Source organism: Dermacentor albipictus, unplaced genomic scaffold (assembly GCF_038994185.2).
Source record: "Dermacentor albipictus isolate Rhodes 1998 colony unplaced genomic scaffold, USDA_Dalb.pri_finalv2 scaffold_79, whole genome shotgun sequence".
NCBI classification, from domain to species: Eukaryota; Metazoa; Arthropoda; class Arachnida; order Ixodida; family Ixodidae; genus Dermacentor; species Dermacentor albipictus.
This window is the reverse complement of record NW_027225633.1, coordinates 184,658-198,502: the sequence shown is the minus strand read 5'-3', so window position 1 is coordinate 198,502 and position 13,845 is coordinate 184,658. Positions and strand designations below refer to the sequence as shown.

Genomic DNA, 13,845 nt, shown 5'->3' with positions numbered 1-13,845 from the left:
GTGTTGGTAAGGAGGTATTTATACATGGGCCGGTAAAATTCCTCTCTAAATTTTGTTTAACAACCCATTCATTCTGTAATCAGTCTCGGTTGTCCCAGTCAGTGATTTTTGCTGTTTGTACATCATTATCCCTGAACAGCAATTGGTTCCATTTGCCACTGGCAAATGTGCCCATATTTCGCTTGTCACTAACTATAGTAGGTAAATTTGAGAGTGTGGAGTGAGAGTCTGTGATACCATATCTTTCGTTTTTCTACCTCTGTATTGTTGTTGAATTCAATGAATACTTCTTTCTAGAAGGCTGTCTTGTAGTGAAGTCGAACATAGGAAGAATGCAGTCAAAGGACAGTACAACGAATCAACGCATACACAGCCTCCGATGCCCATTGAAATTGCTGCACACCTCCAAAATGTCACAGCAGGGGATGTGCCTGACAATCTCCGAAAGAAAATAATTGAGTGGATTGCCTACCATTTATCATCTCAGACAATGTAAGTAACAACACTTACCTGAATGCGTAGGTCAGCAAAATAATGAGAACTCACACTCACCAAAATTGTACTCCTTCGGGCTCATTCGGGCTATGACTCTCCAAAATTTGGCTCAGCCGGACTCGCTAAGACTCGCATTCAGAGATCAATCTGAGTGAGTCGACTTGTGAGTCAGTTTGCGGACCTATGCCAAGATGTAAATAAAGTTGGGATTGAATGTACTTAATGAGAATTCATTCCATAGTAAATGTCTCATAATTATGTTTGGTCACACATTTTTCTGAACCTCGTATTGCAACATGAATGTTAAGTGCGATGTTAATTAGAAAGGGTATTGCCATCCATGCTCATGTGGTTACGTCACTAAGGCAAGTGGGAGGTGTCTATAACCGAAACAAGTTTTTGTTTTCTAATTCATGATTATAACTTAGTTGCTGCACAGTTCCCCTTGCAAACTCTCGAAAAGTGAGGGGAAAAATTGTTTCCCTAAAGCTTTGCATTGGGGCAATGAGCAATATCCAAATTTTCTAGTGCCTTTTAAGCGTGCTGCAGTGTGCACGGCATTGTTGGTAGAAAATGTTTTTATCACTGATAATTTGTTGACTAGTCTTGAATTATAGTTCACTCATTTTCTAACCCACGAAATTTAAATATTGAATGGCTTTGTTGACATTGAAGCCCTACGCCCATTTTTTTTATTCCAGCTAACAATACGAATCCTAACATCTTCAGCGCTACATTTCATGCATGTATACAAACACCAAGTGAATTGGATGGAAAGACAGTTGTGGCTAGCTGAATTCATACAGCACTGCGCGCGTCATGTGAAATTTGCGGGTTTGGTTACCACCAGCCGCATTTATTCTACTTACATTCCTCTTTATCCACAAAAAGAGTCACGAAAACTACAGAAAGGTTAACACCCAGTCATAAGTAATCTTGTGCTTCAATATAGCAATATCTTCCATGGTTTCTTTGCCATGAGTCTTGCGTTAATGAGGGGGCTAGAATGATGCATTGGCTAAAACTTCCTTAGCTGCTGGTTACAGTTCTTGTAGGTAGTGTACAGCACAAAAGTGAACGAGTACATAGACAGTAGTGCCGCTGTCAACTGAGATGCTATTACCCTATGTGCCGAATTTACACAAGCGAGTGAATCAGACAACGGTTTTGGCACGTAAAAGTGCATATTTTTTTACGTTATGTGGGCTGCTTAAGCCTTTCTTAGTACTTTGTAACGTTTATGACCATCCTTGCTTGCGGCTGTTCAGGTCTGTGTGCTTGTGATTGAGTGGAGATGGAGTGGTTTAAAAGCTTTGCAGCTTGACTAAATATGAAGGTGCCAACAGCACCTCTTCATTTGGTATACAAATCGGATGCTCAGCGAAATGTATATTTAGTTAAATAATATGTTTTTGTACCTGTAGCCGTTTTCATGCATTAATGTTTTCACTAACACCAATACTGAAATAGCTTATCAGCTATTTTGCTTAAAGGTGTGCTAAAATAGCTCAGTTGGTACATTTTGGAACATGAAGGAAACAGTGCGAAAAGCAAGCTAAGATTAGGGCAGCTCCATGTTTGATTGTGTGCTGTCTTTGCAGTTTCTTTCATAATCTGAAAACTGGAAGTCATTGAACTGTTGTTTAGGCATGTAAAGTCAATTGCTTTCATTTAATTCCAATTCACGTGGTATATGAGCCTAAGGAACAAATATAAGAATATGCGAAAGCGATTGCCACCAGGATGCCCTAAAGTCAATGCGGAAAAAAGCGAAAGCGAAGGCAAGAAAGGCAGGCGAAAGTTCTGGCTCATGCTCAACATCTGGATTTTGAAGACAGGTGATAAGCTGCACGTTTGCATGCATATTTTATTCATTAGATTAACTGACTCTCCCTGCTTCATTATGTGACTTAGTTGAAACATTTAGTTGCTTCTCTTGATGTACTTGTTCATATCATTTACATTTTTTCTTTAACAAATGCCAATATGCAATCAGGCTGTAGCAGCTATATCTGAAACGCTGTTATCAGAAATTTTATAGGTGATCAAAGGAGCAAAGTATCATATCGCATTGTCACCTTGAACCTACAGTGAAACATTGGTTCAAGATGTAGTGGTAGATGCCTTTCCAGACCAGTAATACAGCATCCGTACTGTAATATATGTTGATATACATGCTAAGTTGTAGTGAAAGGTGTGTGGCTATGCTATTCTGACACTTGAGTTGTTTTAACCCTTTTTGATGAATGCTGCATACAGCATACAAAAATATTTGTTTTTCTTGCTGATTTTTGGCATTGAGTAAGAAGTTTCTGGTTAAATGTCTTTAGCCAACACTGAATGACAGACAGGAAGTGTCATTTGTTGGTTTAGAGCAGGAACACAGAATGGGAAGGAAGTTAGACATGCGACTCACTTTGTTTTGAAAGCATGGTCAGAGGAGACAGATCGGTATGAGATCTCCGGCTGAAGTGATGTCAGACACACAATGTGAAGAAATGTACACCTATAGTGCATATATGCAAAGAGCTCTCTGTACAAATTCGAAACGTAGAGAAGCCCACTTCCAGTTTTTTTCCGCCATATTGCTAAAGGAATTTCTGCAAAATATTATTTCTTTTCGTTGATTATGCTTATTCTCGATGTCGTTTGCACATTTAACTATAAAATAATTGGTTTTGTATTTATATGTGCAGTCATTAAAGGGTTAAAAAATGAAGTGCTTCCAGTGAATTTGAATGTATAAATTTAGCGACTTTTGTTGCAATATGCTGATCATTCCACAGTCTTTGTGAGACCACGAAACGGGAACTAGGTAGAATGAAAATCACTCAGCAGTACCAAGAAGGAACCTTCAGCACTTATACGGTACCGCAGAATGCACTTCATCGACGCTGTGGCTGTGGTGTCTTTTTTATTATGTGGTCTTGATCCTACTATGGAGAAATATTTCTGCTTCGCAAGCGCGTTGCAGTACTTCAGTAATATAACTGCTTGCTGCAAAAGGAAAGTGCAAGTATTACGTAAGGATCATGTGTTTTGAGGCAGTCGCTAGATGTGGTATGTCACAACACTGAGGTGCCTGTGGCCACTGTAATTCGCTATTTTGTGTGGCGTTAACTTGACAGAAGATAGTGGCCATTATTTGATCAATAAAGAGTACCACTTAATTCTGGCCCTTGTTTAGAAATTTGCCTCATCTTTGTCAAACGCGCAACTCGCTTTCGATGTTACTGAGATGGAGTGACTCCCTGCAAAGCAGCAGGGTAGTCCTGTTAATGATGCTGTCACTCACACTTACGCAGATTGTTTATTAGGCAGTAGCTCAGTGCCATTCCTCTATAGAATCGCAGCTTGCATTTCATTCATGTATAATAGAAACATTCTGCACATTACATGTGAAAATGTGACATTGCAGGGCATTATGCTATAAGTTCACAGCAGTGCGCCCTAGTATTTGGAGACAGTTGTCTCAAATTACAGCGAAGTGAAGCCATGTACATTTAAATGTGTTCTTCCTACTGCGTATCCACACTAACCCAGGGTTGGTGTTGTCAGTTGTTGCTTGATCTTGGTTGAATATGCTGGGCTTCTTTTATTTCTTTGTCTTTTTCTTGCTTTTCTTTTCATAAATGATTCTTTGCAAGTAATTTACCCATCACCTCTGCAACACCCATAGAGGCCTTTGGGTGTGATAATAGACAAATACCTAGAAACACCTTTAGGTTTCCTGTTTTATGCAGAGGATTGCTATTTTTCTTGCGCATTTACACTAGTAGTACAAAATGACTGGGTGACCTTACTCAGGTTCTAGAAGTATAGGAAGGCCTTTTAAATGATAACATGCAGTGCATATGTTGCTGATGCCTAATTATGGTAAATTGTTTTCGCCTTGCCCTTAATTTTCCCACTGGTATGAAACCAAACTTTGTTATACTGTCTCTGTTATCTCGCACTTTCAGACTGATGTGAAGCCAGCATTTGAAGTCGATGAGGTCTTCATCTCCGAGACAACAAATTTTATGAAAAAAGAACTCAAGAAGGGAAACCCCGACATGGACAAAATAGAGGACGTCATGAACAGGACCACAGCTGCTAGGAGAGCAAACATAGAACAAGAGGGCATGAGTCTTGCCGATGAGTCTTTCTAGCTTTAAAGCTAGAAAAGGAGGTGAGTGTACCTGATTGTTCAGCGCTTTATAGTTTGTATTGTGAAATTTCTTCAATTGCCTCATTGGCAATTTTCATCTTGCATTATCATAGCTGGTTAGTTCAACTACCTTAATAATAGCGTTAGTCCTACTGGGGAACGATTACCTGAGACTTATCTAAGCAAAAATCAACACCAAAAAAATATATCCTAACATGTTCTTTACCCTTAGGTTATCTGTCTAAAAATAATTAATTCTAATACAGTACACAAGGATTCTTCGCACTCTACCATAATGATAAAGCGCATTGAGAAATGCAAACGGTAATTTAAGAAACTGCTGGCACACACTATAATCCTCACACTGTTCCTTGCTGGTTTACTGTATGTGATCACAACTTGACCCAAGAAATTGTCACCATTGCTGTCTACTCTTCCCATTTTGCTGTCTTGTGGTGGCTTAAATCTCCTAATTTATTTAAACTGCACTGTTTTTTTTCCACTTACTGCTACATAGCAGTCAACTGCCTCAGAGCTGCTCTTGTAAAATCCTGTGAGCACTAAGTATCCTGCAGCGTGGAGCGAAAGCCAAAGCATTTGCGTAGTGCTGGCTATCTAGAAGATACTGTGGTGCCTGTTACTGACAGCCCATAAAAGAGATAAAGTTGCCTGCACAAAAAAGCATGCCATGCACTTTGTGGATTGCAAGGTTGTTGAGGTGGTGCACAATATTCCACTTTCATGTGGAAAATGCTGTATAGGCCAGACAGGGAGATGCCTGAAGGACCTCATAAGGGAGCCCCGGACCATTGTCAGCACCCTAGCTGCAGCTAATCACTTAGCTGATCAGTGCCACAAAGACAAATGCTCCCCATGCTTTGATAATGCATGTGTTCTAAGGCCGCTCAGTGGTCAAATTTAGGAAAGTGTTTGAAGCTTTTTTGCGTACTAAAAACAGGTGATAGATGCGTAAGCACACTGTCTTTGGCGCTCACAAGGAAATTAGGCACGTGTCTGGATATGAACATTTGCATCAATGATCCGTAGTGGTTTATCATGTCTGGTTTTATATTATTTATTGGCTTGTTTGCTCATTTGTTCGTGCTTACACAAAGGCATACTTGCTGGTCCTTGATTCATTAAGATTTCTCAGTCAAAAGTCCCGCGCACTATCGTATCCCCTCTCTTATAGAAATTGTTTTCACACTTATAATTATGTCGCTACAAAAGACACAGTACCAACTAGCCCAACGCTCTTCTCTAGTTTCCAATTTGCTGTGCATGCTGTAGCCCTCAAACAGTAAATATGACAAGTTATTAGTGTTACAAGCACGCCTGAATGGCATTCACATACATACCATGAAGTAACAGGAAGTAACTGCATGCTCCTGCTCCAGCGAAGCTACTTCAATCGAATTAAAAAGCTTTGTGACACTAACTATTGTAACAGTTGTGCCACAACTCACAGCACACAGCATTTCTTTTTTAACCCTCATGGAATGTCAAGTTATCAAAGTTACATTTCTTGATGTTCAGCTTTCGATGATTCCTTACGCAGAGGAGCCAGCCAGAAACTTCACATTTCTCAAATACTGTCCTTTACTCATCTGCAAGACTGTGCTTCACTCATTGTGACCACAAATAATCACATTGTCTTAGCACTGATGTCTGCAAACTGACAGTACCACATTGTTTCCATGAACTGGTTTCAAGCTATGTTTTAATTCTTACAGATCTGCAATAAATGCTGTCGCCTAACCGGTGTACCACCTAATGACGCATTGCTAAAAGCACTAAACGAGTATGACGACCATATTCTAAATGTAGCAAGGCTCAAGCGAGCAGCGCAGTCAACTCTGTGCACTGTGCTGGCAGAAATAGCTGTGGAGAACAGAATTGCGAGAAACTGTAAGTCTTTATGGCTCAAGGTCATGCGTTCTTCTAGCGGGCCAAGCACACAAATTCTTTTCCTGCAGTGTATTTCAGTTAGTGCATTGCGAGTGTTTATAAGCAGCTTTGGAAAAATAGAAGTTTGAGGAGTCCAGAGATATATGTGCCATATTAAAAATTTCCTGCATCAGCGAACCCTCTCGTCGAGATGGCACGCCACCCTGCGCAGCTCCCATCTGGACGACCAACTCTGGGCGACCCAGCAGGCCTACGAAGCAGCGAAGAGGCAAGACCTCGACGCCCCATCGTTGGAGGCCTAGGCCCAGCCGACTGAACTGCTGGTGCTCATTAAAGTTCACTCTCTCTCTCTCTCTGCATCAGCACACCTCATAATGTTGGTGCATACTAAGATTGAGCACATTTTGCCTCCTATTACACTGTTAATTGCTGTGCCATATAAAGTTCGGCAAACAGTGTTCACTGGCAATCACCCTTTCAGTCATAATGCTGTCTTGTCAAGATGCAGCTCTTAAATCTCCTAATAACAACTAAGTTACAAATATTGAATACGGCACTGATTATGAGTGTATGCTTCTACTAATGCTAAACGGATAATCACTGTAAGGCTAATAATGCCAAACAACAATATTTTAAGAACATAACACCATGTTTCACAAAAAGGCAGAAGTGTTGCTCTGTATCATCGCTGTTATTTAGTGGTTTTGTTTTCATGAGAAGGACCTTAGATCAATAACAGTGTCACCTACTTCTCTAACAAATTTAATTTATTTTCGTGAAATAATGCATCTGAACTAATAAATTTCACATTGAACTTTTTGTGTAACGGTGATGACTGGCCTGATGTCACTTAAATATCATCCTACAGGCGGAGATTTCTTCTGAGTTGGCTTTGTATTTGCAGAAATTTTTGTGAAAATTGAGGCCACACATATTCATGGCTGAAGGGATAAAGTTATGTGTCGCTCATGAGCTATATTTCAGCTTTAGTTAAGGAAGCCACAAAGCTATTTCAACATAAAACCTATTTTCATTGAATAGCTTCTGCTGACTGCTAAGGAACCGTAGAGGGCATTATAGCTCCAGTTTGGTATGGAGCATAAGATTCACTCTCAATTGCTTGTTTACATAGCATTAAAGTGAAACGCACTACTGAGTCACGAGGAAGCATGGCAGAAAGGACAGACAGGAAACCAGTCATTGTTTTTGTAGCTTAATAATGCATTTCATTTCAACATGTATAACAAACTAGCCCCGTATTAAGGTAGGAACAGCGCTAAGGACACAAATTGAAGGCACACAAGAAAATGACACATTGTGATGTAACATTTTTTTGTATGTGTCCTCACATAATCCATGTCCTTAGTGCTGTCTCTGCCTGAATAGGAGTAAAAAACTAGCTGATGTCTTCGTATGAACTAGCTCTATCCTGAAGCTTTATAAAATTAGGGTTACATATTTCTATGAAAAGTATGGTAATTTGAATCAGTGTCTGTATTTTATGCCTTTGAAATACATAGTTATTGCTAGAGTTCGCCTAAAACAAGAAAAACAAAGAGCAGTGTGAAATGAATAAGGAAGGTTTTCATGTTCGATCCAACCATAGAAAGCCTAAGGTTCAACAAACATGTTTCACCGTCAACCATTGCCAAGGGTGGTGTTAATTAACACTCCCAAGGTCATATCTAATAAACGTACATAAATGCTGAGCGAGGTGAATACGAGAAAATAGCCTCCATCCTAGCCTAAATGATGTAACATCACATGTGTAAGGCAGGTTACGTGGCAAATTGTTTGTTTGTCGACTTTTCCATTTTCTTCATTAGTTGTGCATTTCAATAAAATCATATTTAATTTTCCCTGTGCTTTCCTTGGTCTAGATATTCGTTGGCTTTATACAGTCTTAATTAACAAAGTCTGGCCCCTTCGTTCCCCTTATTTATGTTTGAACCCCTTGCAGTACAATTCCAGAAGTGAGCATTATACATCAAATGGCTAAACAACACATCTTGCAAATATCCTTATTGTAGACAGCTATATGCAGTTACTATTTGTTAACTGCCCATTTAGTACTAGATGGTGCCGCCACCGAGATTACTGAAGTGTACGGCTCTATGTTTGTACGAATCTTATAAACTGTTAGTGCTTGCAGTTTTGTTGCACTTGCTAATTTACTGAATAATCACAAGCAGCGAAATTGGTCAGCAACTGCAGCACTTTCACTGGTGTCATTTTTCTCTTCGGATGCAAGAGGCGTGGGCGCTCTGATGGTTCTACCATTCCTTGTCAGTGAGCGAGCGCATGACATGTTCACAAAAATGGTTAGAACCTTGAACTGTCAGCGTGACTAAGTACATAATATCCACGTGAGGCCATGAAAATGATGTAGAACTGTGGGGAAATTTGGGAGCTAGAAAACCACTAAGATAAACAATTGAAGTCTAGCCTTAAATTGAAAGTGCCTAATTTTGTACAACTTAATTATTAAGGCATAAGAAGTATCAAGTAATTTATCCTCATGCGCAGGCACTTCATCTATGCCATTCTGTGTACTAGGATTGTTAGGGTGACCTTTTGCTGAGCTTCGAAAACATCGAAAATATATATTTTGTTGTGCAATCGTCCATGGATACACATATGATCTTGCAAAATTAAGTTATAAAAATTGAACTCCAGGATATTGCATATTTTGAAGCACACTAATATGGGCACTTCGGCTTTTGAAGTAAATGCTTAGCACTGTTCTGTCCTAATTTCTTGTATTACCGTACGGACGGAAAATACTTTAATTGAAAAAGGACCTGCGAGGTTGCCAGCCCGGGCTCAGGCCACCCGGGCTTTGTATGTGGTGAGGCATAACCTTTTCACCGCTGCCCGGGCCCGCTGGATAGCCCATAAATGTTCGTGTAGTTCTGAGCCAGTCAGAGCGCTTAGCCATCGCTCCTCGAGAAGGTCCGCTTCTATCTTGTCCTCTACGTATACTGAATTGATCGGTGTGCACTTCCACAAGATGTGTGCCATGTCTGCGTGTTCGTGTTTGCAGAGCTTGCAGCTTGCGTCTGGATATTGTGTTGAATTTATTCTGTTTAAGTGTACTGGGTTTCGGAACGTTCTGGTTTGCAATCTTCTCCAATCTGTTTCTTGAGACCTGTCGAGTTGTTTGTGGGGATGTAGGTATGCTTCTCTTTGTTTCGTGTAGTGTGTCAGTATGTCGTGGTACATGTCCAGTCTGTCCATGTCGTCTGTTATCGCTTCTTCATCGTCGTCGCCTCCTCCGTCTTCTCCATCGCCTCCACCGCAGTCCTTCCCCCTTCGCCGGGGGTTGCGGGGTGTTGGGCCGTCACTGTCCGTGCCGCGGTGGGTTAGTTTTCGCGCGACGCGGTGGTCCTTCTCGTTGAGGTTGGGAGGGGCATTCATAGTAACTTCTCCCATATGTGCCGGGATCCGTTTGAGGTATTTGGGTGTAACTGTGCCGTTCTCAAAGTCTTCTGCTCTGTGGTTCAGTATTTTTGCCCCCTCGGTGGAGACCCAGCCCTTTGTGAAATTCCTAATAGCCGTCTTGGAGCCGCTGATTATTGTTCTGTATTGTTGCCGACCGCTGATTATAGCCAATGCGACTGCCGTTTCTTCCGCTGCCTCCGACGATCTAGTCCTTACGGAGCCCGCAGTCACGGTCTTTCCTTTCGTGCATACGACCGCCATTGCGAAGAGGGAGTTACCTTTGTCAGCGCCGACACCACCATTGTCGTCCCTGTTTCGGGGGTACCGCGCGGCGTCTACGAAGAGCACCCCCTCCTGCGCGCCTTGGTTTTTGAGAATCGTTTTCGTGCAGCATTTTCTTCTCTCGACATTGTGCATGGGGTGCATGTTCTTCAGGATATTTTCCGCGTTAATTGCGGCTCGGACGTCTAGGTCAATCTGCATCTTGGGGCCGTTCATTCCGTGGTAGTGTATGCCGATCTTTTCCATGATTTCTCTGCCCACCTTGGTTCCGGAGAGTCTTTCGAGTTGCGCTATTCTGTGTGCTTCTGCGATATCCTCCAGCGTGTTATGCACCCCGAGTTGTAGTAACCTTTCGTTTCTTGTGTATTGGGGGAGACCCAGTGCTGTTCTGTACGCTTTTCTAATGAGCGCGTCGATCCTGTCTTTCTCGGCCTTGTTCCAGTGGACGAATGCCGCCTCGTACGCGACGTGGCTGATCGCGAAGGCCTGAGCGAGCCGTACGACGTTTCTTTCTTTAATGCCCCTCCTTTTGTTCGACACTCTCTGTATTAGCAGAATGGCCGCGGTGACTTTCTTTTCCAGGCGTGTTATAGTTTCCGTGTTCCCCTGGCTTCGATCCAGAGACCCAGGACTCTAATCTTTTGGACCATTGGTATCTCCGTGCCTTTCCTCGTGGTTAGTCTGATTCCCCTTTTGTGTTGTTCCGCTACGTCTCTGGACGGTTTGCTGAACCCCCTGGGGCAGTAGAGCAGCAGTTCCGATTTTTCCGGCGAGCATTCAAGTCCGGTGCCCTCTTGATGATTTTCGATTGCCTCCACCGCCCCTTGAAGTCTGTTCTCCATATCACCCTCGCTTGCGTCTTTCGTGGTCCAAATCGTAATGTCGTCTGCATAAACGGTGTGATTATTGCCTTCTATTCGGTCCAGTTTTTCCTATATTCCGATCATGACGAGGTTGAAGAGCATCGGTGACACGACGGACCCTTGCGGCGTGCCAGCTCTGCCCATGTCCACCTGGATACTCTCCTCCTCGTCCTGTCTGATTGTGGCTGTTCTTCCCGTAAGGAAATTTCGGATAAAATTATACGCTCGTTCGCCCAGGCGGAGTTGCACAATTCTGTCGAGTATGGCCGTGTGCTTGACTCTGTCGAAGGCCTTCTTTAGATCAAGTGCGAGTATAGCCCTCAAGCCCCGCCCCGTGGTATCTATGACTTGCTCCTTTAGTTGTATCATGGCGTCTTGTGTAGAGAGCCCTCTTCTGAAGCCAATCGTGTTGCTGTGGTACAGGTCGTTTGACTCCAGGTAGCCGTTAACTCTACTCAGGCAAGCGTGCTCCATCACTTTACCAACGCAGGAAGTGAGAGAGATCGGCCGCATGTACTGTATTTCTAAGGGTTTACCCGGCTTCGGGATGAGGATCATGTCGGACCTCTTCCATTCGTCGGGTATCCCGCCGTTCCGCCAGCACTCGTTGATGTAGTCGGTCATGCGGCTCATTACCTGGTCGTCCAGGTTCCGGAGCATCTTGTTGGTCACTTTGTCGGGGCCCGGAGCCGACTTGGTCTTGATGGTCTGCAGGACCGCCTTTATTTCTTGCTGGGAGAAATCTCTGTCGAGGTCTTCGTTGGGAGAGCTGGAGTAGTTCCGGTGTTCAACGGCTGGAGGTCTCTCAAGGTTGAGCTTGACGATTTCATCACCCATTTCACGGATGTTTCCTTTGTACTTGTGTCTGAGCTTGGTCATTTCCGCTTTCGCCACTGTCGTCGTTCCCGACGGGTCGAGCAGGTGCTTGAGGATCTTCCACGTCTTGCCCGTGTTGATGTTGCCGTCCATGGCGTCGCATACCTCGTCCCAATCCTGAGTGCATAACTGGGCGCGGTGTGCTTCGATGGTCTTGTTTAGTTCCGCGATTTTGCGCCTTAGATTTCTATTGTGTTTTTGCCCTTGCAGCCGTTTCTGGATGGATTTTTTGGCTTGTATGAGGTGCGCGAGATTTCTGTCCACCCGCGGAGAGTGACCACCACCGTTGTCGTCGTCTTCATGTTCGCGTCGAGCGTCCCAGTCGTCCCAATCCATCTCGGTCGTGGCCTTTTGTACGTCTTGTAGCAGCTCTCCGTTCCATTCCTCTATGTTTCTTATGGGTCCCTGTTCTTTTTTGTCTCTAATTTTGCGGAATTTGTCCCAGTCTACTAGCCGGAACTTATGTTTTATTCCCTTCGTGACGCGGGCCTCTCCTAGGGCTATGCTGAGTATCCTGTTATCGTTCCCCAGATCCTCGAAGGTGCTCTCCCAGGTTATTTTCCCGGCTCTCCTGCATATCGTTAGGTCTGGTGTGGTGTCCCTATAGGGGCCCGCACCCACTCTGGTGTGCGAGGCCGGCTCGTTGAGAAGGGTTAGGCCGGCCTCTTCTATGAGGTGGGCCAGATTTTTTCCCTTCTTGAACGAGTGTCCATATCCCCACTGCGTGTGTGGAGCGTTGAAGTCCCCTCCGATGACGAGCCTGTTGTCGCCGGCGATGGTTAACGTTTCGCTTATTAAATCTTCGAAATTCTTTGTTAGGCCCTTTTTGGACGGGCTGCTGTAGACGTTCAGGACGAAAGTGCTACTCTCCTTCTTGCTGCGTGGCACGACTTCTAAGAGGATGTGGGCGTCATTTTTCTCATAGTTCTCGGGATCGCGACCAGTCCTTTTTTGACTAATGTCGTCACGACTATGTCCCTCCCCGTCCCTTTTGTGCATTGTTTGTTGGTGGCGTACCCGGCAATTTCGGCGTGGTCGAATGTTTCCTGGAGAATGATTACGTCGGGCCTTTGTCTTTTTGCGGTCAATTTAATGTGTTGTGTTATTGTTGCTTTTTTGTTTGAGAAGCTGCGGCAGTTCCACTGCCAGATGACGAGTCTTCCCTTTTTGGTGCCCGCCATCTTTACGAGAGCTTCTTCTCCAACTCTGCGAGCCGCCTGTCGTATTATAGGGCCTGCGCCTTCCTCTCTGCCTCGCTGTCACTAATGCGCGCTGCCAGCATCTCGAACATTTTCTCCATTTTGTCAGAGAGTTTGTTGAGCATGTCCTCAAGGACGTCAGTTTTTTTTGTGCTAGGTCGGGGTCTCTTGACCTCCTGTACCGAAGCGACCCGTTCGTTGGTCTTGGTCTCCGGGATTTTACGCTTGGCGCCCAGTGGGTGTGCTACATCTGCTAACATATCTACTTCTTCCTCCATTGCTTCGGTGGATGGGGTGGAGACGGAGGCGAAGGCGGCTGACGGGGGCGACGATTGTGTCTGCATTTTGGTAAGTATTTCACTAAGTGTTTTCTGTAGTTCGTCAATTTCTTGGGCTGATTCGCTATTTTTTTTGCCTTTTGTAGCTCCTGTTTGAGTAGCTGGTTTTCCATTTCATATTCCTTGACGCGTTCCTTTATGTGATCTTTTTTTTTATTGCGATGAAGGCTTGCCCTTAAGGCATAATTCTTGGAGCGAATATGTGTATTATATGTGTGCTGTGAGGCCTGTGTTGTGTATGAATTGAAGCAGTGTTTTGTGAAATCTGTTGTCATGTATTCAGCGGTCATAGC

The 13,845-nt window shown here is 43.6% G+C and overlaps 1 protein-coding gene and 1 long non-coding RNA gene across 2 annotated transcripts; one reads left to right on the top strand and one right to left on the bottom strand.

The window, feature by feature from the left end:
- The first annotated feature begins 349 nt into the window (after positions 1-349).
- Positions 350-8,291, top strand: LOC139053217 (uncharacterized). The gene is made up of 3 exons (XR_011510317.1): positions 350-492; positions 4,458-4,666; positions 6,727-8,291. It is a non-coding gene; the product is annotated as an uncharacterized lncRNA (long non-coding RNA).
- A 2,917-nt stretch (positions 8,292-11,208) lies between these two features.
- Positions 11,209-13,014, bottom strand: LOC139053219 (uncharacterized). The gene is made up of 2 exons (XM_070530310.1): positions 11,705-13,014; positions 11,209-11,329 (listed from the first exon to the last, which is right to left on the bottom strand). The coding sequence occupies exons 1-2, from the start codon at positions 13,012-13,014 to the stop codon at positions 11,209-11,211; spliced, it is 1,431 nt and encodes a 476-aa protein (XP_070386411.1).
- Positions 13,015-13,845: the final 831 nt, after the last annotated feature.